Source organism: Panthera pardus, unplaced genomic scaffold, assembly GCF_024362965.1.
Source record: "Panthera pardus isolate Hobbes unplaced genomic scaffold, ASM2436296v1 HiC_scaffold_27, whole genome shotgun sequence".
Taxonomy (NCBI): Eukaryota; Metazoa; Chordata; class Mammalia; order Carnivora; family Felidae; genus Panthera; species Panthera pardus.
The window spans coordinates 30,303,885-30,328,421 of record NW_026526843.1 but is presented as its reverse complement, the minus strand read 5'-3'; the positions used below and the strand labels follow the sequence as shown (position 1 = coordinate 30,328,421).

Below are 24,537 nucleotides of genomic sequence, written 5' to 3'. Positions count from 1 at the left end.
TGAGCTGGGAAGCAGTGGAGTCTGTCTCCTTTGAGCTCCCGCTTAGACTCACTGATCCCCCGATTTTGGCATCTCACCTACCGCCGGTTACTTTTCCTTAAACCTTTGCCTCCCGTTTCCTCAGTTAGCTACGGGAGCACAAGCATCGCGCCATATCCTTCTACTACTGTCCACAAATGCCAGCTCCAGTAAGCACCCAGTGTATGTTCAATAAATATTTGTTGAACTGCAAATCGTCGTAATTCGGAAACCCGAAGTAGCTTCCTCCTCATCTGGGGAGACGTTCTGTCTCGAAGCTTTCTGCTCACACGGAAAGAAGGTTCGACAAAGAGACAGGAGCCCTCGCTTGCAATCCTGGCTGTGCCGCAGACTGCCACCGTGACCCACAGCAAGTCACCCGCTTCCGCTAGCCCTCAGTTCCCTTGTGTGCGAAGCCAGGGCTGATCTGTCAAGTTTTTACACTTTCAGTTTTTGGCTCTGGGTTTTGGCTACTCTGGATCTGCAAGGGGCCTTTTTCCTGTCGGTGCCATTAATGCCTGCGATGCCTTTTTTCTCCCCTGTAAGGACTGCCTAATTGATGGGTCACCCCCAGTTTATCAAAGGAGAAACTCAAGAAAAGAGTAAGTGCGTGCTTTGGCCAAGCTTCCATGCGTAGTGTGTGTGTGTGTGTGTGTGTGTGTGTGTGTGTGTGTAGAGTTGTATAGTCAACTCTTAATTATCTGCGTGCCCGCCGTCTCCTCTCTGAGTGACCCAGGGCAAAGGCATGACCTCCTGGGTGGATGTCCTCTTGTCCCTCTGCACTCTCCCACCCAGGGCCAAAATGTCCACTGCCACGTTCAGTAAGATCTGTTCAAATACTGTCCTTTGAGGAGGAGGTGAAAGATATGAGACACTAGTCTTGCCCTCGTGGAACCTTCCAGTCTGTCTAGGGAGCTGGATGCGTGAAGGGAGCACCCGGGAGCCCAGTGCTGCTTTGCTACCTCTCCAGTGCCTACAACAGGGCCTGGTATAGAGCAGATGCTCGGCAGATATGTAAAAATAGGTGGACATTGCCACGGTTTTCACACTTTTTATTTTAAAGACGGAAAAGCCTGTCTTCAATAAAATTCTATTCAATGAAATTCTAACCCAAAGCTCACAACGAAACAGACAGACAGATGGACGGGTGCGGTGCTGCCCTGGTGGAGGGAGCTAGGGCAAGAGCCTGCCAGCTGTCTCCTCTGGGCCCCAGAGAGGTTTCCCAGCGCCCAGTTGGAAAACTCACTGTAGGCAGTTGGAAAGGAGGTGCAGCTCAACCCTTCCTCTTCTTCCTGGTTAACCTTAGCCACACTGGGTGGGTGGGGGTGGGGCGTGGGGCCTAGCAAAATAAATGGAGGTTTGGAGAACCAGGGACTCCAAAGGGAATACTTGCATCTGAAAACATGTTGTCAATCTCTTCTGTCCCCTCCTTCTAGGAACTCTAATTAGTAAAAACGGAGGGGAGGAAGTTTTGAGTAGGAGACCTCTGAGTTGGTCCACAAATGTATATCGAGGTAATGTTTATTTGTGTTTTAAGTTTATTTATTTGTTTTGGGGGGGGGTGGGACAGCATGAGTGGGGGGGGGCAGAAAGAGAGGGAGAGAGAGAATCCCAGACACGTTCCGCACCGTCAGCGGAGAGCCCGTTGCGGGGTTCAAACTCACGAACCTTGAGATCATGACCTGAGCCGAAAGCAAGAGTCGGATGCTTAACCTAATGAGTCACCCAGGTGCCCCGTATTTGTTTACTTTAAATAAAGAAGGAAAGAAAGCCACTGTGGTAATTCCAGCATTCCATAGAAGCCCATTTCAAAGTGTTGTCCTACAGGCGGTCCTGTGATTTGCAAATACAATGGAAAACTCTCATGGAGTCTGTCTGGCCAGTGAGATGGCGCTGCCCCCTTTTTTTTTTTTTTTTTTTTTTTTTTTTTTTGCACCAGCACACCCTGCATCACCCTGGCAGCTATTAACGTTCCTGGTCAAGTTTCTAATCAACTTTGGGCACACACAGATGCCAAGGGGGCTACCCGGTGAGAGCACCTCTCCCCCATGCCTGCAGGACCCCTGCCTGCTGCCTGACTTGGCCTTCTCCTTGTCCCTCCAACCCCGATGGGCAAGGGAGGGAAACCAACCCAGGGGATACTTACTTGTCAAGGTGGTCCAGGGAGCAAGGCACATCTCAGTTCTGCATCAGGAAGACAATTGGCAGTAACCAACATCGATTTTAAAATTTGTCAGGGGTGCCTGGATGGCTCAGTTGGTGGAGTGCTGGACTCTTGATTTTGGCTCAGGTCATGATCCCGAGGTCATGGGATTGAGCCCCACCTCGGGCTCCACACTCAGCTCGGAGTCTGCTTAAGACTCTCTCTCTCTCTCTCTCTCTCTCTCTCTCTCTCTCTCTCTCCCCCCCCCCCACCCCCATGCTCACGCTCTCTCTCTAAAAAAAAAAAAAATTTAAATTAAACTTGTCAAAGGGATAAAGATCTTGAATTAAGAAGTTTTCATCATGATTCATCTCACGACCCTTTCATAGAAATCTCATTACCTGCCCCTCAGACTGTCCCTCCTCACAGGTATCAGAAGGGGCAGACAGAGAATTAATGCTGGGGACCCTGCTATAGACTGAAAGTGTTGATCCCTTCCCCATTCATATGCTGAAACCGAATCCCCCTTGTGATGGTATTTGGAAGTGGGGCCCTGGAATTAGTGTCCTTATAAAAGAGATCCTGGAGGGATCCCTCACCTTCCACCGTTTGAGGACACAGCCAGAATATGGCTGTCTACGAACCAGGAAGGGAGCCCTCGCCAGACACTAAGTCTGCTGGAGCCTTGATCTTGGTCTTGTTCAGCCTCCAGAAGTGTGACAAATAAATTTGTTTCTTATAAGTCACCCGATCTATAGTGTTTTCTTATGGAGACCGGAATGGACTATGGGCCCATTCAACAGCTGGGGAAATCGAAGGGTGAAAAAGAGCTTCCCTTAGTAGGTTACAGGGAGCCCCAGCTTCTCCTCCACTGCCTGGCATGGCCATCTCCTCCCTTCTTGGCCAGTCCCCTGACTTCCAGATCTTCCAAATCTAGCTCAGGCCTGACCCTGACGAACAGGACAGAGGACTAGCCACCCCTGCCCTTTCACTACTACTGCTGACTTCACCCCCTTGTCCGGGTCAACGCCCCCCCCTCCCCCCCAGCATCTGGACTAATCTTGCACTTAAGTAGTTGAGTTGGTATGGTGAAATCCAGTCTTGGGTTAGAACCCACTGAGGGTGAGAGCTCCAAGGAGCCTTGGAGATCAGGAGAAACTAAGGCCTCCGTGGAGGACTTGCCTTGAGGTCTCATAGTAAGTCATGGCAAAGCCAGGGCTAGAAGCCAAGTTTTCCTATGAGCGCCTTATGCCTTACTGGCTACATCCTGAGTTCCTTGGTTTCTTTTCTTGGTCTCTTTCTCCTCTGTCCCAGTGTCCCTTCTCCCCTCTGACCCTCTCCCCAGGCCTGTCTCACCAGAGGGAAGCTCTAGAAATCGCCGTACCACAAGGGACCCGTTCTTTGGGACCTTAGCGTTGACTCAATGGGGAGATTAACGATCTAAAGAGACACACGCCCCCGACGGAGCCTGTGGTCCCCAGCTCTGAAACATGACTTGATCGCGACCAAGATCATCCCTGGCATTAGTTCAGAACCCAGAGCGACGCCTCCCAGGGTTTAGGTCATTTGCCCAAGGTCACTCAGCTAAGAAGTGGCCACAGCAGGAGCCAACTGCAGGTGTTCAGGCCCTGGGGCGGCGCTCCACCCCTGCACGGCCCCAGGAGCCTACAGGCCCTGGAGGATAACCTAGCCAGAGGCAAGCCCAGCCCCCGCCTCCCTGCTTGCCGCCGCGGGACCGAGGGGGAAGTGCGTTACTCCCTTAGGGCTCCAAGCCCGTTTATTTGTGCGTGGGGCTCCCGTCCGAAGTGTGAGGGTGGGAGCCCGAGCGGCTCACACCGGCCTCCTGGAGGTGAGCGCGGCGCCCCCACGGGCCGCCTAGCCACGGTGAGCCGAGCCCCGCGGCCTGCGCGCAGCCCTCCCGTCCCGCGCAGCGCCCCCACCCCGTGACGCGCGGAGGTCGGAACTCGGCACTCGGGAGCCGCGAACCTCGAGGCAGCTCGGGCCGCCGCGAGTTTCCCCGGAGGAGCGCTCTCCGTTCCTGGCCCGCCGGCCGTTCTCCCACGCCCCCCGGGTACCCACCGACACCGGAGGGCCGAGTCCTCGTGGCCGCGCCCGGCCGGCCGGCCGGCCGGCGGGACCCCCCTACCCACCCCCGGGGCCCGGGGCGTCTCCGGCGCTGAGCGAAGGGAGAGGCGAGGAGCGGGGCACGCAGGGCGCCTCCCTCGGGCCTCGGCCGGCGAGCGCATCTTCCTGGCGGCGCGTCCCTCGGCGCTCAGCGAGCGCCACCCAACTTCTGCGCCCGCCGGGTGCGCTGCTCCGCGTGGCTCCCAGCACAGGGGACCGAGCGGCCTCGGATGTCCACACTCACTTCCTTTGGGGGGTGGCTCCCCGAGAAGGCGGATAGGGACCCCGAATGCCAGCAGCCGGGACGGGGCTCCCAGGGCTCGCGAGTCGCGGCCGGGACGGAGGTGAGGGGCGTGGGCTTCCCGGGGACCCTTCCAACACGCTTCCCTCCGCAGACCTCAGCCGTAGCCCGTAGGCGCGAGAGCCTGCAGCGTCTCCACAGACCTGGCGGACTGCGCACCTCGGGGTACCTGCTTCTCCACCGAAGGGTTGGGGGAGGGGCCCGCTAGCGCGCGGCCGGCAGAGGGGACCTGTTTGCTGGCGGGTTTGGAGGTGGGATGGGGTAGGGTTTGGAGACCGAGAAGCCTGAGACAAGACTTTGGGTTTTTTCCCTCCCTCTCTTCCGAAAAGGAACCACACTGTGAGGGGAAAAATAAGGCGGAGTGTAAACACAAACAACCTCAAAAACGAGCCAAGAAAAGCGAAGCCAAAAGAAGCAAGCGCAACACTGTTACAAAACTGTCTGGTTTTGTAACAATTTCCCTGCCGCCGGCCAATGAGCGGCGTGGCGGCGCGTCACGTGGTGCTGTTTTATATAACACTTTGCTGAGACAAGACAGTTATTAGGCGGCGCGCGGCGGCCGGCCGAGAGCTCGTGGAGGCGCGGCAGCGACCGGCGCGCGGTAGCGCGCGGCTGAGGCCACTCCGATCGGCAGAGGCAGCTCCGATTCCCAGCAGCCCTCGCTCTCTGTTCCGAGTCCCCGGCCCCTAGACGCCTCGTCCCCTCACGCCTGCTTCTCTATCCCTATGGATTCACTTCAGACTGGACAGATGCTGAGCTTGCCCGCCGAGCTCGGCAGCGACAACTTAGAACTGGCGGAGCCGGCGGCATCGGCGGCCCGCGGAGACACGGAGCCCCACCCGGAGGCGGCCACAGAAGGCCCCGCACCTTTAGACGCTCCGGAGCCGGGGCCGGAGTCGGGGCCCGAGCCGGGGCTGGAGTCGGGGCCGGAGTCGGGGCCGGAGTCGTGGCCGGAGTCGGGGCCGGAGCCGGAGCCGGGGCCGGGGCCGGGGCCGGAGTCGGGGCCGGAGTCGGAGTCGGGACCGGAGCCGGGGCTGGAGTCGGGACCGGAGCCGGGGCCGGAGTCGGAGTCGGGACCGGAGCCGGGGCCGGAGTCGGAGCCGGGGCCTGAGCGGGAGCCGGGGCCGCCTCCTAAGACTTCGACGCCGGAGTGCAAAGTCCTGCTCACGAAGGCTGACGCCCTGGCGTCTGGGGGGCGCCTCCGGGAAGCCCTCGAGGTGTACCGCCAGCTCTCCGAACGGCAGCAGCTGGTGGCCGAGCAGCTGGAGCAGCTGGTGCGGTGCCTGGCGGAGAAAGTCCCGCAAGGCGAGGCTCCGGCGCTGGCGCCCCCGGACGGGAGCGGTGCGGCGAGCCGCGAGGCGGCGGCCGAAGAGGCAGGGGCGCCAACCGCCGCCGAGGCTACCGAGGTGTGGGACGGCTTCAAGTGCCGGAAGTGCCACGGCTTTCTGTCAGACCCCGTGTCCTTGTCGTGCGGCCACACCTTTTGTAAACTCTGCCTGGAACGCGGGCGGGCGGCCGACCGGCGGTGTGCGCTGTGCGGGGTCAAGCTCCCGGCCTTGATGGTGGCCGGCGGCAAGGCGCGCCCGGCCCCCCAGCGGGACGGGCAGCAGGCGGCGGCGGCGACGACGACGACGACGACGACGACCACGACAACGACGCCGCAGCCGCCACCCGCGGCGCCACCGCCGCCGCCGCCGCCGCCGCCGCCGCCGCCGCTGCGGGTCAACGTGGTGCTCAGTGGCCTCCTGGGCAAGTTGTTCCCAGGCCCGGCGCGGGCGTCGCAGCTCCGGCACGAGGGCAACCAGCTGTACCGCGAGCACCAGGTGGAGGCGGCGCTGCTCAAGTACAACGAGGCGGTTCGGCTAGGTGAGCCCCCCGCGGGGCCGGGCGGCGGGGAGGCGGGGCGGGGGTTGCTCGGAGGACCCGAGGGGAGGGGGCGCCGGGGGGCGGGGCCGAGGGGGGCGCGACGGGGGGCGGGCCGCGCCGGAGGCCCCCGGGCCGGGGTGGGGGAGGGGGCGTCTGGAGTCCGGTCTCTGACTCTGCCTCGGTCGCTACCGAGGCATCGTTTTTTTTTTACTCTGTGTCCCTGCCCGTGTCTCTGTCGCTCTTTGTCTTTCTCCGTGGCGCCTCGTAGCTTTCATTCCTGCGCCTGCCAGTCGGCTTTCGCTCGGTGTCCCTGTTTCTGGGTCTCCCTCGCTGGTCCCCTCGCGGTTTTGGCCCTCTGTCACGTGCGCGGGGCCGCCGCGGCCGCGCGGCCCCGCTCTCCCTCCGCACGCCGGGGTCCCTCGGACACCTGCCCGCCCCTCCCCTGCCGGCGGAGGAACTTCGCACCCTCCTCGCGCTCCCGCCGGGGCCGCGACGTTCGCTCGGCGCCCGCGGCCGCCCCGCTCCCCGCCTGGTCCCGGGGCGGCCGCCGCGGCGGGAGTTGGCCCTTCCGGGGCCGCGGCTCCCGGTGGGGTGGGTCCGGCGTGGAATTAGGTCAGGAGAGCACTGGTTGCATAAGGGCCGCGAGCGGCCCGGGCCGGGCGGCCCCTCCTCCGCGCGGGCGGGCGGGATTGTGTAACGGCTGAGGTAACCGAAGTGGGCCACGCTCGCCTCGGAAACCATCCCGCGAGCGTGTGCGGGGGGGAGGGGAGCGCTCGCGCCCCGCTGCCCTGTGACTCATTGTCACCGCTTCCTATCACAGGATCCTCGGCCGAAATAGATGCCCCCCCTCCCCGCCCGCAGCCCGCGCGCCCTCGCCGCGAACCCCTATCCCGTCGGCCCGGCGGGAGACCCGGCCGTCAACTGCGCGGGGATCCCCGCGACCGCGCGCCCGCTACGGAGGGGGCACGCCTCGGACCCGCTGCCGCGCGGCCCGAGGAGCCGCGGCTGCGCTTAGCGGCTTCAAGGGCAACGTGGGAAGCCTCACGGCCGGGCGCCAGAGCTCCCACGCGAAGCGGCTCCCCTCCTCCCGCCCCGCCGCTCGCCCCGGTCCCCTCCGTGTCCGGACCCAGGAAGTGGCCGCAGAGCCGCGGGCCGGGTAGTGCCCAGCTCGGGCCGGCCGCCAGGCGCTCGGCCGGCGGGGCGCGGTGTCTGGCGAAGCGTGCCGGGGAGGAGGCGGCAGGGCCGGGCAGGCAGGGCTCTGGGATCCGGGGGTGCCCTGAGCCCGACTCCCGACGGGCGGAGGAGAGGGGTGGGCTCGAGTCTCCACGTGTTGAATCTCCACCCGAGATTGCAACAGGTAATGGGGGGGGGGGGAGGAGGAGGAGGAGGAACGAGGGCTGGCTGGGCCAGGCTGGCACCCGAGGGAGAGAGGGACCCCCGCCCCCACCCCCATGCATATCCTGTGGCCTGGGAAAGCGCACTTTGAGTCGCCTCCGGGCTGGCGAGTGCTGCAGAACAAAAGGGAAGCGTCGACTGCAAACTCTGTAACGTCTTGAGAGCAAGTAAAGAGCACTCAGGCAAGCCCTCTGCACGGCCCCCGTGGGGGGGGGGTGGACCCCCAGGGGAAGGACCCCCACAGAACCCGTCCCAGCAGCTGCAGCTGGAGCTCGTCCCTGGGTCCAAGCAGAAGGTCCCTTAAACCCAGATCTCCAAGGGAGGTTTCATTCCTTTTATTTTAACTTTTATTTATTTACTTATTTATTTATTTTGAGAGAGAGACAGAGAGAGGGAATCCTAAGCAGGCCCTGTGCAGAGTCCAGACTCAGGGCTCCATCCCATGAACCGTGAGTCCTGACCTGAGCAGAAATCCAGACTCAGATGCTTAACCGACTGAGCCACCCAGGTGCCCCTCAAATTTTTATTTAAATTCCGGTTAGTTGGGGCTCCTGGGTGGCTGAGTCGGTTAAGCATCCGACTCTTGATTTTCGCTCAGGTCAGGATCTCACAGTTTCATGGGTTCAAGCCCCACTTTGGGCTCTGTGCACTGACCACCGGGAGCCTGCTTGGAATTCTCACTCTCTTCTCTCTCTGCCCCTTCCCTGCTTGTGCTCTCTGTGTCTCTCTGAAAATAAATAAACTTTTCAAAAACTAAATTCCAATTAGTTACAGCACATACAGTGCAATATTGGTTTCAGGAGTAGAATTCAGTGATTCATCACTTACATACTACAGCCTTACCCTATTAAGGGGCCTCCCCAGCAGGCAAGTATCCATGTGCTGAGAGGTGGCCAGTGTCTCGTTTTTTCTAAGTACCGCACACCCTTCAGAAAAAGAAAACATGCCCCCCACCCTAGCTTCAAAGCTTCAGCGTCTAACTAGCCGTATGACTTGGAGCGGATGCCTTCCCCTCCCTGGGCTTGATTTTCCTCTTCTGAAGAATGGGTTGGTTGAGCCAGGTGATCTCTAAAGGCCTGTCCAGCCCTGGCGTTTAGTGATTCAAAGTGTTAGTGAGAGAGGGGCGCCTGAGTGGCTCAGTCGGTTAAGCATCTGAGTCTGGATTTCTGCTCAGGTCAGGACTCACGGTTCATGGGATCGAGCCCTGAGTCTGGACTCTGTACAGGGCCTGCTTAGGATTCCCTCTCTCTGTCTCTCTGCCTCTCAAAATAAATAAACGTTAAAATAAAAGGAATGAAACCTCCCTTGGAGATCTGGGTTTAAGGGACCTCCTGCTTGGACCCAGGGACTGAGCTCCAGCTGCAGCTGCCAGATCGGGCTCTGTGGGGGTCCTCCCCCCCCCCCGCCGGGGGGTCCACCACCACCCCCGCGGGGGCTGTGTCTCAGTCGGTTAAGCATGATCTCATGGGTCCTGAGATCGAGCCCCATGTTGGGCTCTGCACTGACAGCACAGAGCCTGCTTGGGATTCTCTCTCTCCCTCTCTCTCTCTCTCTCTCTCTGCTCCTTCCCCGCTAGTGTTCTCTCTCAAAATAAATAAATAAACGTTAAAAAAAAAAAAAGATTCAAAGTGTGAGTGAGGACCAAGCTTGCTTTATTCCCAGCAGCCTTGTTTACGTTCACGCACATGTGGCCATCTGTAAAGAAAGGATGGAACCTCGCAAGTGCATTCAGAGAAACTTCGTATGTGTGGGACTTTGTAGACAGAGATGTTGCTAATGTCACTAGAAGACTAACCTGGACTTGCCTTTCTGGTGGGTAGGATGGGAGTCACATCTGGCCACCTCCCCTTCTCCCTGCCCTGGCCTGTTTCTTCGTGGGGATCCTCACTCCGAAGCCAGGCTTACAGTTAGCCATACATAGCCACGAAGGAGGGCGGCTAGGGTTTCCTCTATGTCAGAGCCACTGATGCACCCACAGGCCCTCTAAGGAACCACCTGAGAGAGGAGCAAACGTGACTTCTTCCTAGTTGGGGAAGCTCAGACCCAGAGCGGCTGGGGGGGTGTGGCAGGCAGGGCAATATTCGGGCTGGACATCGGGATCCCCAGTAGAAAAATCCTAGGGGCGCCTGGGTGGCCCGGTTGGTCGAGTGTCTAGATTTCGACTCAAGTCATGATCTCACGGTTCATGGGATCGAGCCCTGCGTCTCTTGGGATTCTCTCTCTCCCCCCCCCCCCGCCCTTCCCCCACTCACACTCTCTCAGAATGAATACATTAACTTTTAACAAACTTCCCAGATAACTTGCCGTTTGCTAAGATCCATCCTCATACAGGACTTAATTATGTGTTTGTGCTGGGACCATTAATGAGAGCTTTTTTTCCCCCCCCTCATTTTGGCAGCTCCAAACGACCACTTGCTTTATAGCAACCGGTCTCAAATTTATTTCACCTTGGAGTCTCACGAGGACGCACTGCATGATGCAGAAATAGCATGTAAGCTCCGCCCAATGGGTTTTAAGGTGAGTGGGATGGGAGGGCTGGGAATGGGTTGTACTATAGACAGGAAATGGCAGGAAGAGCTGCCTCCCTGGGAGTTTGGGTCACTAGAGCTCAAGCAGAGCAGGGAAGAGGCTTTGCAAAGGAGCTGGGGGTCCCTTGGCAAAGGGTGACTCAAGAGTCTGCAAGGGAACCGGATTCTTCCCCAGCTTACTTCTCACCTGATGTCCTGCCAAGCAGCCTGGGCTTTGTTCAGAACTTGTCCAGAACTCTTCAGAGCATGGACTTAGCGGTCAGACCACCTGAGTTTCTGTTATGTCCCAGTTCTGCTACTTTTACCAGCCGTGTGGCCTGGGCAAGCTACTTAACCTCTCTGGGCCTTCTCTCCTCGTCTGTACAACAGGGGGATATTCAAAGCACCCACTTCAAAGGGTTAATCGCGAGGATTACACGAGCTTATACATGTAGGGTGCTTAGAACGATGCCTGGCCCGTAGCATTATGTGTCCAATCATCATTTTCCAGCGACAGTAGAGAGGAGCACGAGCCAAGTATGTCTGGCTGGTTGTGTCATTTCCAGTCCTTAATATAATCGCCTGCTGGTGGCCCTAAACGTCTGGGTCACATTGGATGGGTAGGGAGAAAGCCGGGTTAGGCATCTCTCAGGATTCTAGGATGCGAAGCATCACTTTCTGTGTCTCGGGCCTCAGGACCGGTCCTTAGCCACACGTCAATATTTTGTTTGGGAGACTAGGTTCGGGCCCGAGCTCTACTGCTTGCAAGCCAAGTGACCGTGGGGAAGTCGCTTCACTCTCTGGCCCCCAAGTGTCCTTGGTGGCAAAGCGCAGCTATTACTAGTCACCCTGATCGCCTCCTGGGGATGTGGTGAGGGTCACGGGTGAGCGCGGCCAAGGGGCCATGCTGGGAGCGCTACCACTTGCCCGGCCTTGGTGCAGTGCTGTCTCGACGCGAGCCCCGGGACGCCTTCCTCCGAACCCCAACTTAGCCGGGTCCTGATCTGTGATCCCTTATCTGAATCCCGTGGGGCCAGAAGCGTTCAGAGTCCAGAATGTTTCTGATTGCAGAAAGACCATATACTACGTGGCACCCTCGGCGAGCTCTGGACAGCGCTCCGCGATCACACACGCTAATATTTCTGCAGTACGTTAGGTGAGAATTCGTGAGAATTCACACTAAGCGACTGTAATGCAGTCCATATCACTGTAGCCTGGGTTTTGCCACACCTGATGACTTTTGACGGCAGGAAAACTGTGGCTTATCAGACTGTTTCTGGAACTAGGACGCTCAGATCAGGCATTTGTGGACGTGCATACGGAGCCATTAGGGTCCGAGTGAATCCTGTATGTTCTTTGATGAGAAGGTTTTCGTGGGGGGTGGGGTGGGGGGTGGAGTAGCATATTCTCTTCCCCAAGGAACAGATTTTAAAAGTCGCCGGTGTCTTGACCCAAAGGAGCCTCGGTGAGAGCATTTCACACTTCACAGCAGGGGCAGGTCAGCCAGCTGCCTGGGGGTAAGAGGAGTCCTCTTGCAGCTTCTTGCACCCCCACCCTCAACCTAGGGGATGCGGTGGGAAGCTGGGCTGAGAAGCGGTGGACCGTTTGAGATGAACTGGGAAAAGTGACTTCCTCAGTGAAATCAGAGTTGACGGAAGCGGTGAACGGGAGTTTCGTTTCCCCCCAACTGCTGGGGTAAGCAGAGCGCCAAAGCCAGAGAACGAACTGTCTTGGGGGCTGAGAGAAGATTTGAGTGGATGCATACCATTCAAAACCAGCTCATACCCCGATTTGCATATTTCCCACCCTTTCTTTCTTTCTTTCTTTCTTTCTCTCTCTCTTTTTTTTTTTTTTGAAGTTTGTTTATTTTCAGAGAGAGCGCGAGCAAGCAGGGGAGGGGCAGAAAGAGAGGGAGAGAGAGTATTCCAAGCTGGCTCTGCACTGGTAGCTCAGAACCCGGTGCCGGTCTTGAACTCACAAACTGGGAGGTTGTGACCCGAGCCGAAACCGAGAGTCGGATGCTTCACCAACTGAAGCACCCGGGTGCCCCATTCCCGCCATTTCTCTGTGCGGTGCCCCTAGGGCAGGGGCATCTCCCGCAGCCCTTTTCCAGCCAACCCAGCCAGGCGCAGTGGTACTCAGCATACCCTGCTTGTGGAACGCTCTCGGTGGGCCGGGCTGGCTGCCCTGAACAGGTGGCGTGTCTGGGTTGCTATTGGGTATGATCGGAGGGGTCCCAGAGGCCTCTCCAGTCCCCCAACACTTATCGCCTCTAGCCGCCCTGAAATGTCAGGCAAGCCTTTCTCCAGGGGGCCCCTGGTAAGCACTGCTGGGAGGAGCAGTGAGGGAAGCCATCGATACCCAAGTATCAGCCGAAATTAGGCCCCAGGAGTGGGGCGGGGGACACGGGGGGAGGTCCCCGAGAGGATTGGAGCAGGGGCCACTGCTCAAGAAGGCAGATCCCTGCCGGCGCCTGGAGCCAGGCTGGAGCCAGAGGGCACCTCACCAGGGCCTGTAGAGGCATGTTAGGGGAAGCTGGGAGTGCCCAGCAGCTGCAACCTGGATCATCTCCTTCTCTAAGTTAGACTCAGGGTCAGCCATGGGGGCAAGGGAGTGGGGAGCAGGCCCCCGAGGGGCACCCTAGATGACTCGGGAGCAATGCCCTCCCGGCCAAGTTTCAAGGGCCACCTGTCCCAAGGCACAGAGAGAGTATAGCCCTCTTCCCACCTCTTTTCTCGTTCCTGCCTCTTCCCCCAGAATGCTCGTCTGCTCCCTCTAGAGTTTCTTTGCCAGGGCAGTTGGGCGGGGACCCCGAGAAGCCCTAAAACTTTTTATACTTTTTAAAGATGGGGTGAGGGAACAGAAGTGAGCTGAGCCTACAGGACGGAAAGCATTTGCTTGGTCCCTGGTCGGCCCTCTGAAGGGAAATCTGCTTTATGGGGAAGAGCATTCTGGGCGTCGTGACCACGGTTCTAGTTGCTTTGCCACTAACTACCTTGACGTCTTGGAGAGGCCATGTCCCTTCCCTTGGGCCTCTTCTGAAAGATGATCAGCAAGTATGGGTGGTCACTCAGCAGCCAAATGTGAACTAGATCTCTGCTTGATGGGCTAGTGAATAGAAAGGCATATTGGAACGGGTCTTAAAAGCTGGCCAGTAGGTGCTTAAAAGATGAGGGTTCTTGCTGCATTTGGTGATCCCTCCAATACAACAGTGGGGCAGCGGGAAGGTCGTATGGCACAGGGATTAAGAGATTGGACTTTGGTATCAGTCGGACCCAGACTTAAACCCTGATTCCACAGTTTGCCTTCTGTGTTACTTTGGGCACGTCACTTTTCTGGGTCTCAGTTTTATTTTCTGTAAAATGGGCTTCAGACCATTTGTCTACATGTATAGGACTGTAGATAAGGCGGTTCTTTTTTTTTTTTAAGTTTTTATTTACTTATTTTGAGAGAGAGAGAGAATAAGCAGGAGAGAGGCAGAGAGAGAGGGGGACAGAGGATCCGAAGCAGGCTCTGCCCAATGCGGGGCTCCAACTCAGGAACCATGAGATCATGACCTGAGCCGAAGTCAGATGCTTAACCGACTGAGCCACCCAGGAGCCCCGACAAGAGATAGTCCTTCTAAGCCCCTTCACACAGTAGCAAATACTCACGAAACATTTAGCCAGTGTCAAGAAGTCGATAGATAAATAAGAACAGGATTGAATGCCGATGTTTTCTTCCAGGCACACTTCAGAAAAGCACAGGCCTTGGCCACCTTAGGCAAGGTGGAGGAAGCACTAAGGGAGTTTCTATATTGTGTGTCCCTCGATGGAAAGAACAAAAGAGCAAGATCTGAAGCCCAAAGGGTGAGTTGAGATGGTATCAGATCCAGTGGCCCAGCGGGCTCCCACTTGTCTGTCTTGTCCAGGGAGGGAGTGAGGGAACTACCCTCCCTGGCATTTAGGGCCCTCAGTGGGTGGCTCCCTTGGTTAAGGGGGCAGGAAGGAGACACAAGTGCCAATCGATTGCTCAGAAACACACCGTCCTCTTGGCGTGTGCAATCAGTTTGAGCAGTTCCTGCATTTTTGTAGGAGGCTCTGAGGCATGTTCTTGCTTCTTAAACTCAGGGTCTGAGCTGTGAGTGGGAAAACCACACCAAACCAAATCAAGCCAGAGAAGTTAACAGGGGGATGGAAGATTCTGGAGATTCTGGCTGTTGACCAGAGGTCAGGGGTGTGGGGCTGCCTGCGGTTGTAGAACTTTGCTTTGGCTGAGTCACGGCCTCACCGGACACACAGGACAGCCAGCTCCTCACCAGGAATGTTGGTCACCATCTCCCCTGCTATATGCAGAACTCTAGCCTTCAGCCTTTGCTAGAAATAGAACACACACACTGTCTCACAGATGTAAGTCAGGGACCATTACGGTATAATGCAAGCAGCCATTCCGACGCTTGAGTGCCAGGAGAATGTGGCTGGTGTGTGTGTGTGTGTGTGTGTGTGTGTGTGTGTGTGTGTGTTTAATTCATGAGATGTTTGCACTGGTGAAGGGCTCAAGGGTCCTCAGTTCATGGACGTCAGTGCTTACTGTTCTGCAGTGTGCTTTCAGACTGTGTGGCCAACTGGCCTAGAAGTTGGATGCTGACAGACAGTGGTCGCCTCTGCCCTCCTTGTGCCCCTCCCCCTGTTCACCACCTGTCTCCAGTGCCCCCGCCCCGGTGAGGTTTGGCAGAGCCGTGGACGAAGAAAGGGAGCAAGGGACAAGACTGGTTTCTGAAGGCTCGGGAAAGGAATCTTTAGCAAAATCAGTGAACTAGGGGAGCCGAGCTCTGGAGGTTCTGCCCCACACAGATTTCTTCCTGGAAAGGTGCCATGGCCTGGTTTGGGAAAGCGGGCAGGGTGTTCTTGAGCAGAGCACTGGTGGCAGAGAATGTGCTCCAAGCTGTGGACCCTTCCCCGAATCTTAAGTGCCGTCCATGGCGTGACTAATAACAATAACAGCTAATGTTTATCGAGCAATTCCCAGTGCACCAGGCACTGTGCTGGGGCTTTCTGTGGGAGATATGATTTCATCTCCACAGCATCCCTTTGAGGGTACGTGATGTTATTTAATCCCAAGTTACAGATGGGACAGGTGAGGAAGCCAAGGCCGGGAGTCTTTTTCCCGAGGCCACGCAGCTCGTGATTGGTGAAAGGGCAGGCAAACCCAGCTCCGTCTGCTTCCAGAGTCCGCCTTCCTGGCGGCCCACCATTCTTCTGTCCCAGGAAGACACGCCGGGCCTCTCGGCGCTCACTGGTGGGGTGGAGGGGAGAGGAGCAACAGGGCTGTCCCGTTCTGGGGGCGGGGGGATCGACAAAGGTTGGTTAGAAGAATCTCGCTCTGGCACAGCACCTCTCTGGAGACCCAAAGACTCAGAAGCCACAGCCTCGGTCCTTAAGGACCTCGCGATCCTGCACGTGTTCTACAAGGGAGCCTAGGCCCATGATGAGTGTCCCGGAGTTCTGAAGCTGGGGCGAGAACTTAGAGGCGGATTTCCACGGGCTGTGATGAGGGCACGGCAGCCGTGTACGAACACTGAGGGCCCTCAGCAGTTCTGATTTACTGGATTGTTCCAGTTTCGGGGCTACAGATTTGACGAAGACGGTCCAGGTTCACTTGGCAGTAATTAGTGACCTTAGACACTCACAGGCCTAGGTTTCTTTTTAGTGTTTGCTTTTCCTGCAGATGCTTTTTTGCCCCTTCCTGACCCATTTGGGCCTTTCCAAGGCTGACCCTGAGGTGGAATTGACTTTCATTCACGTGGAATGATCATTCTCCCTGAGCGTTGACCCCCACTTTTGTTTTCCAAAGCCGCTGGGAAGGTCTAGAATGAGATCTTAGGTAGTAAAGGTAAGAAGCGAAGTGCAGTCGCTGTCTCCCCCTTGTTTCCATCGATTTCTCTCCTCTGCCTCCTTGCCCCCCTCCCCCCTCCATGCTCTGCCCTCTAATCCTCGTACCTTTGGATGCTGTGTGGCTGCCACCGGAGAGCACCATTGCTCTTTTTTTTTTTTAAGTTTTTGTTTTAATTCCAGTTAGTTAACACATAGTGTTATGTTAGTTTCAGGTGTACGATATAGTGATTCAGCAGTTGCGTTCGTCACCTGATGCTCAGCACGACAAGCAAGTATCGTGCTCTTTGGGGGAGGATTCCAGGGAAACTGCTTCAGAAGCGGGTTGGTCCTGTTGGGCCGCTCAGGAGGGCTTCTGAAGGCCAGCTTTGGCTCCTGGGGAGGAGGGGCCTCTGAAAGCTGGCATTTTTGGCCCTGGGCACTGTGAGTACCTCCCCGCCTCCCTCCTTTACCAACTGAGACCTGGGAAGTGGGTTTCCCCACAAGCAGCTGGAACCCTCGGCCTCTCCCTGGGCCCTGGGATGGATAAGTGTCTTAATTCCATTCCATCCGGTGTGACGAGTACGTATCGGACATCTGTGACGTGCCCCCAAAAGCTGGCCATCTGGTCAGAAAGACGTAGGTGTGCGACACCATCCGAGGCTGGCGAGAGACTGTGTAGTCAGTACCAGGTGCTCGATCGTGGTGCAGCGGAGGGCACGAAAGGACAAGTGAGGTCCCGGAGGCTGGAGTGGTGGCACTGGAGCCAGCCTCAGAGGCCGAGCAGGGTTCGGCTGTGTGGAGAGTGCTGACATCCGAAGGGACATGGTGAAGGCCCTGCTGGGGGCCAGCAAGGGAACAGATCAACCTGGACAGGGTTTGCTCAGAATTTCGGTCCGACTCCCTTGATCGGTAAACACCCTGTTCTCCTGAGCAAGGGCACGGAGCAGCCCTTAAGTGGGTCTCCGAGCAGTACAGCGGCTGCCCAGTGGCAGGCACTTCAACGTGTTTTAGAAGCCAGGCGACCCGCTTTCTCGTGTTCCGTGTTACGTACGGTAGAGACACGTGTCCGCCTGTAACCCGTGCTGGCGCAGGGGAGGATTGAAGCAAGAATGCGGGCAGTCCGCACGAGAACACACATCCTTGCCTCCCAGTCTCTTCTGGGGGTTCTGGGTCTTGGACCTGCCCCGTCCCCCCGCCCCACACCGTATCCATCTGCAAGGGAAACCAGCCGCGGGCTGGAGCCTGCCTGCCTCCAGTGTTTGAAGTTACCTGACAGTCTCCCCACAGCGGAGGCCGGAATGGGGGAGGAGAGGCTGGGTTCTGCTTTTCCCACCACTTTGCTGTGGAAGGGATTGCAAATCCAAGGAGGACGGTCCGGGGAGGAGGGAGCGCAACGGGCCGGCAGGGGAAAGACCTATCCAGGAGCCTGGAGGACGTTTGTAGACTTCTGCCCATGGTGGTGCTACGGAGCTGACTGCAGGCCCAGTGATGTTTCTCGCCTGCCTTCACCTCTCTGTCTCTTTCCTCCTAGATGGGTTTTGAATTCCCACCGTAGATATTTCTATGGAACACTAGCATGGGAGTGACGGTTCTTAACTGGCCGGGGTGACAAAGGCAGCCGTGGTGCCTTTTTGAAGTCCAGATGCCTGGGCTGCACTTGAGACCTGGGGCAGCCAGGCGTGGGAACTCGGAGCCTGGAGAGTTCTTACGCTCCCTGGTTCTGATGCACGCCGAAGGGAGGCCCCTTGCCCGGGCGTGTTGGGGTCTCCGGTCCCACGCTGCTTCCCTGGAGTGTCACCCCACAAGCTGTGCCCCCTGCCCCTCCCACCCCTCCCCCTCTCACCCGAGCACCTGTAGAAAACTCAAGTAGTGAAGTCTTCTGTTTTATGTCACAGCTTCTCCTTAGTTTCTTTTCACCATCAGTCCCGGGGGAGTCTCAGGAACATTTTCCCGATATCCTGAAGTTGTTGGCACCTCACCCTAGATTAAAGGAACACGTAGAGTCAATGGCTACTGAAGGCACCAGTCATAATCTACCAAAGTTGCCACAGGTAAAACTCAACTCGCCCAGCTCGCTCGTGATGCTTCGTTTGGCTGTTGTGTGGGCAGACGTGGGAGTGAGCCCTGCCTCTCCTTCGGTTCCCGAGAAAGAAGAAAAGGAGTCGCTGGTGGCCGTGTTCTTTGCTAGGAGGCTATGTTTCTTGCAGATAAAACTGGATTTCAGGCACGGTCCCCGGCTTGTTTTTTGTGGGTTTGTTTTTTGTTTTTTGTTTTTTGTTTTTTAATCTTATTACAGTCATTTTTCAGTTTTTGGTCAGATCCAGCTGAGGGAGAGATTTGACCGAAGTAGAAAGGAATCGGCCCGCTTCCCCTGGAACCATTCATTCAATCTGGGTGGCTTTATCAGCTTGGGGGCGGAGCCTGGAAAGAGGCCTGACAACCCCTCCTTTCCTGCTTTTTTTTGTTGTTTGTTCAAGCTGCTGGTCTTTGAGCACCAGCTGAGTTCCTTGTGCAAAGACAACTCCGTTTGATCCCCAAGCGGAGGTAGTTTTATATTCCCTCGCAATGTCTTACACATGTGTAGACTTCCAGTATGTATTTGTAGCCAGGAAGAGGGAAGCAATTTGGGAAGCGTTAAGTCCCTGGGAGAAAGATGGGTATTTGCGCCTGTCCTTGAAAACGAGGGAACAGAACGAGAGAGAGATGGGCTCCAGGCCCTCGCTTTCCCAGCAGAGGGCAAGTGGGCGGAAGCCGGGGCTCAGGGGTCCAGACTTGAAGGCAAAGTTTAGCACTGAGCACCGAGGCACCTTGAGGCAACAGTCTCCCCTCCATCCGGGCGGTGTGTTCTTCCCCTGTATGGAAGCCCTGTGATCTCCATGGCAGGCAGGGGCCTTCCATTTTCCCTGCTTCTGTCCCCACCCTGGAGAAGGAACGAAATGCAGGTGGGCCTGACTTTAAGAAGAAAGAGGGGGAGCAGGACTGAGTACCTCCTGGAAGCAGAGAACCCCGAGTGCATTTCAGTAATGTTTGAGATCACTGTTACATGATCGAGAACACTAATCGGGAGCTGGAGTGTCTGGAGTGGCTTCCCATTGCAGCTGGAACAGAAAGGAAGGAAAATCACACCCCTGGCTTTTCCAGGGTGAGCCAGCTGGGAGCGGGGATCCGGCTTCCACACAAGCTTTGCTTTGCAAAGCAGTGTCTTCCCATGTGGATGCCTGGGGCTCGAACCCCTGAACCTCCCCAGGTTAGAGACTGAGAAAACCCATATCAAGCTCACTGACTTCTCCCGACCAGACGCCCCCCATTTCCCCATCTATCTACCGATTTCGGGGGGGGGATGGTGGCTCGGGGGTTGGAGGGGGAAAAAACCCACATGAGCATTTGGACTCCCGGACTGTGGATTTAGAGTAGGGTTCAGGGTTCTCCGGGTGAATCTGCACAAACACCCCCTGGTGTTTGGATTTATTCCTAGATCCATTTTCAAATACGCCCTCCTGGACGGAAATTCTTTAAAAGGCTAGAGACATCATTGGTCGTTTTGCCAAATGAGTTGTCTCTTTTTCACTTTTCACCCAAAAGCCAGTCGAAAGAGTGGTTTGTCCCTGATTCTTTTGACCCGTATAACACGGGGCTCTGGTACCTGTGGTAACCCTGCAGGCCTATGCCAGAGCCTTAGCGAAAGTCCTTTTGGAGCTGGGTGTGGGGCTCGCAGATGGCCTGGAAGGGCAGCGAGAGCGACAGGAAGGATCGAGTGACAGGACCTGCCCTCACCGCCTGTCTTTGTTTCCCTCAGGTGGTAACGGGAAAGATTTGGCCAGGAGAGGGCCCGGTGGTGCCACACTCTGCATCTGTCCCCTTTATCGCAGCCCAAGGAGTCTGTCCCCTACATACCCTTCTGTCCTCGCCCAGGGAAGGTCGTCAACTTCACCCAGGCCAGGCATGCCTTTGCTCCTTAAGCTGGGTGTCCACTAAATGATCAGGGCTGTGCAGTTTTCTCTCTGCCCCCGGTGGGTAGCGATGTCAGAGGATGATCCTGGGCCCGAGTTGGTGCTGACATTTGGCTCTTTCTTCGTCCAGGAAAGCCGGGAGCTCCCGCACTGCTCTAGTCAGGAGGAAGCAGCGGCCGCGGGAGACCGCAGCAGCCTGGAGAACCCAGTTAAAGTAGAGGGGGAGGGGCAAGAAGGCAACGGGAGAGGCCAGGCAGGAGACCAGGAGGAGAAGGGGGATGCTGCCTCTGCCAAGGCTGGCAAACGCCAAGAAAAGAAAAGGAAACGTTGTCAATTTGGACCCCAAGACCCAGAGGTGCCTACTAAAGCCAGAAAGCCAGGTACTGACTCTACCCAGGGACCAAGGGGCTTGAAGGAGGTGCCTGGGCTCACCGGCATATGCGGGTTCCTTAGCCTCCATCCAAGGGCTCCGCGGGCTCCCTGGGCTCTGGGTGTGCGGCCCGGCTCTGGCACTTAGCTGTGCCGCCTCAGGTCACGGTGAAGCTTCTGTGAGAGCGCACGGTTTGCTAGCATACTGCCGGGGCTCGCTAATAACGGAAAGCCGAGGCCTGAGGTCAAGCCCCGTATCGAGTAGTGACACCTCGTACCCTTGATGGTGTCGCCTTCCAGGCCAACCTGTCCCTACCCTCCTCTCCGTTCCAGGAATGTAGGGGCAGGGAGGCGTGATCAGGCTTCACGCTCATCCTTCCCAGCTGGGCGCCCGCAGGTAGGCAGTTGAGAAGCAGCAGCCACAGCCCGGCGTCTTTCCGAGAGAGGCTGGCGGTGCCGAGGTTCGGTGTCGGCTTTGAAGGCCTCGCTCGGCCCAGGGAACCGCTGCCTCTGTAGGGTGAGGTGCCTGTTGCACTGGAGTGAAGTCCCCAGGGCTCCCGGACGTTCCCTGGTTCGCATCTCTCTTCCCGTGGGCCTGCTGGAAACCTACCAGGGCCTCCCTCAGGGGACCCCACTCCCAGTGGCTCGGGTGGCCACCGAATCAACCCTCTGGGAGGCGCTGAGGGTGGAAAGCTGAAAATCTAGTGGGGTGGTTCTGCCTCAGAAGTGCTGACTGTGCAAGTCAGCTTGGTCTGCCTCTGACATACTGCTTTCTGAATCACAGATCCTCCCGCCGACCAGGGGGCCAGAGCTGCGGTCAGTGCTCCACTCCCGTCCTTTGATGCATCTGACCTTGAATGCTCCCTGTGTATGAGGTATGTGAAGGGTACTATCGCTTACTGCCTGAAGCTGCTTTTTCTGGGGGGATTCTGGACCTTTCAGCCAGTGACCTACCGTTTGGTTGGTTGGCACGGAAAAGCATGGTTCTAACAAAATGAAAATCTCGCTGTTGGTTGTCACACGGGCTGGCTTGTGTCCCTCGCTTACAGATTACATTCCCTGCACTCCTGGCTGGGAAATACCTAGACAGTGGGGAGGAAACGGTCCACTCAGAGTCGCAAACTGATGGCCACAGGCTGAATGTCATTAGTGTGGCCTTCACGGGAGTTTTTTGGTTGTTGTTAAATGTGAATGCTCCGAGGCAGGACACACGCTCTCCAGTTGGGCCATGGCTCCCCTCTCCCCCCGCCGCCTGACGGTACCAGCCTGTGTCTCATATTTGCATTACTTTCCTGGCACCTCGTAGGTAGTTGAGTTCCTGACCGTGGAACGAATCGCAACTGCTCGATCGAGATCTCAAAGCTCAGGGGCCAATGTCGATGCCATGGGCCTGTTCTTCGGCAGTCAAGTAGAGGGCCCAACTGGTTTTTGTTTCGAACAGTGTTAGTACTAGGCACGTACTACTCGGCCTGGCATCTCTTCTCTACCCAGTGGGGGGGCAGATTATGCACACACCTGCCCACCCCTCCCCTCAAAAAAAAAAAAGGAAGCCGGTAGAAGCATGGTCTGCGTGCAAAAAATTACGTCCATCTGTTTCATTTCACAGCTGTGACTTTGTGGCTAAGAGGATGAGCTCCAAAGCCAGACAGGGTGGGCCTGAGCCCTGGCTCTGGCGTTTACTGGCTGTTCGGCCTGGAGCAAGTGATCTTCTCTGCCACTGTTTTCTCGTCAGTAAATAGGGAAGAGTATTACCTACCCTGTGAGGTTGTCATGATTGAGAGACTCTCAGTTCTCTTATTAGAATAGTGCTTGACACAGAGTAAATACTCCATAAATGGGAACTTCTTCCCTAGGCCAGAAATTCTTCAACTTTAGGCCCCCGGACCCCTGAGGAAGTTCTATGTGTGGATTCTAATAGATCTATGAATTGCCTCAAGTTGTGTGTAAAAATGTGTGTGTGTGTGTGTGTGGGTATGTGTGTGTGTGTGTGTGTGTGTGGGTGGGTGTGTGTTTCCAGAGCAAGGTCCACAGAATTCAGTAGATTCTCAAATGTGGGTTGTTTTTTTTTTTTCAACATAGCATTAAAAGAAGACTGAGACATTTGCACAAAAGTTGTTAAGATGGTTGACCCAAGAGATGTCAAGAAAAATCTCGTGGTCTACCACACACTGGGATCCAGCCAACCAAGGATCCTGAGATGTTTTCTTGCCCTTTGCGAGCACGATGCCTTCCATATCAATCACGTGCATTTGTATTCGGAAGGACTTTTCTTGTTTGCATACAAACGAGTAAGGCCGCCATTGTCTGGACATGTACTTTTTCTCTCTTAAAAAAAAAAAAATTGCGGGGCGCCTGGGCGGCTCAGCCGGTTAAGCGTCCAACTCCGGCTCAGGTCTGATCTCACCGTTTGTGAGTTCGAGCCCCGCGTCGGGCTCTGTGCTGACAGCTCGGAGCCCGGAGCCTGCTTCAGACTCTCTCTCTCTTCCTCTCTCTCTGCCCCTCCCCCACTCACTCTCTGCGTCTCTCTCTCTCTCAAAAATAAATAAACGTGTCAAAAAAATTGAGTTGTCAGACTTGCTCCTGGGATCAGGCAGACCTGAAAATGACCAGTTCAGCAGATGGAACGCAGCAGCACCCAAGGAGAGCCTTCTGGATATAATACGGGAGGTTTGGGTGGAGGGGGCGAGAGTGAGGTGGGCTATGTAACCGGTTCCCTTTTGCCATCTCCCTCTCCCTGTCACAACAAAGCAGTAGGCGGGTCCTGGCCAAGCAGAGAAATGGGCCTTTGCCGTCGCGGCTCTAAGCCTGCGATGTGAGCCGCGGTCTTCCGGGTGTCAGACTTCGACAGACTTGGTTCAGCTTGCTCAGAGAGCCCGAGTCCTCGCCGGACTCACCCTCCTCTTCACGCTCCTCCCGACATCCAGCAAAGCCAGCAAAACCAAACATACAGACTCATCCTGTTTGTGTTTTCGCTGAGGACTCACAACCCCGAGGTTGGAGTTCTTTTGTTCTGGTTCCTCCGCTCTCTCCCTTCCGTCTTGTTTGTCCCCGATCTCAACAGGGAGCTTCAGAGAAGGGTTAGAAATTTGCTCCGAGAAATAAACACCAGGAGGATGAGACGCCCCCCTTCCGGTTTGCTCACCCTGAGTTTAAAAGCCATCACTTCCCTTATCCTGCCCCTCTGCTCTGAGTGAGGCTTCAGAACAAAAGCCCATCTTTGTCTGGGGGCAACTGTCGGATAGGCCTAGGAAGTTATAGGGGGACTCCAGCCGCTTTAGGGTGCCGAGAAACCTGCCAAGTCCGGAGAGCGTTTGTGACCTCGAGGCTCTGAAGGCCCTAGCCCTTGGTCAGAAGCACGTAGTTCCCCCTCCCGCAGGGTTTGTCTGCATGGCGGAAATCAGATGTTGACAAGGCTGCTTCACAGACATGGCTTGGTCTGAACACAGCCCTGACAGACTTCCTGCTTCCAACCCCCTAGTGTTTTTTTCCCTTTTTATTGTCATTGGGATCCGTACCGGGTTCTAGCACGACCCTCACTTGTCTTTGGCAGGGGGAGAGGGCGGCTAAGGGTTGAGATATCTTCAGACCATCTGCTGGCTCACGAAACTAGACATTTGCACCTCCTGCGCAAGTTTCTAGAACGAAATCCAGTCCCGCGGCACCGCATCGGTAGAAGACAAGTTGGAGCGTGAAGCCGGCCTGGCTCTGGAGAGACACTTGGGAGCGGCTTCCGTGTCTCGCAGGGAAAGGGGCGGAAAAGACGAATGGAACGGTAACTGGAGCGTGCGTTAATGAGACACTTGATAATCTCCGAGTCCCGCTGGCTGGATTGGGAAAGCTCCGTCGAGGGAGGCTGCTTCCTAATTCCAACGCCTCAGAACTCTGCTCCTCAGTCTTTAGTGACCGAAACCCGTCCCTTGAGATCTACGGAGGTGGGAGCCTCTCGCCGCTGGGGTGGGTGGGTGGGGGGGGGCACCTCTGGGGCTGGTGTGGAACAGCGCCTTTGGGGTGA

The 24,537-nt window shown here is 56.7% G+C and overlaps 1 protein-coding gene across 3 annotated transcripts in view; it reads left to right on the top strand.

Moving 5' to 3' along the window:
- The first annotated feature begins 5,137 nt into the window (after nt 1–5,137).
- LONRF3 (LON peptidase N-terminal domain and ring finger 3) overlaps nt 5,138–24,537 on the top strand; it is a 39,908-nt gene continuing 20,508 nt past the window's right edge. The window contains exons 1-6 of one of the 3 annotated variants that reach the window (XM_053892118.1): nt 5,138–5,461; nt 5,669–6,452; nt 10,246–10,364; nt 14,080–14,202; nt 20,287–20,536; nt 21,310–21,400. In XM_053892118.1, the coding sequence (XP_053748093.1) occupies nt 5,312–5,461; nt 5,669–6,452; nt 10,246–10,364; nt 14,080–14,202; nt 20,287–20,536; nt 21,310–21,400 (1,517 nt within the window). In that variant the 5' untranslated portion in view covers nt 5,138–5,311. Of the gene's footprint in view, nt 6,453–10,245; nt 10,365–14,079; nt 14,203–18,101; nt 18,258–20,286; nt 20,537–21,309; nt 21,401–24,537 lie in introns of all 3 variants that reach the window. The other 2 variants (XM_053892117.1, XM_053892119.1) reach the window with 2 other exon arrangements.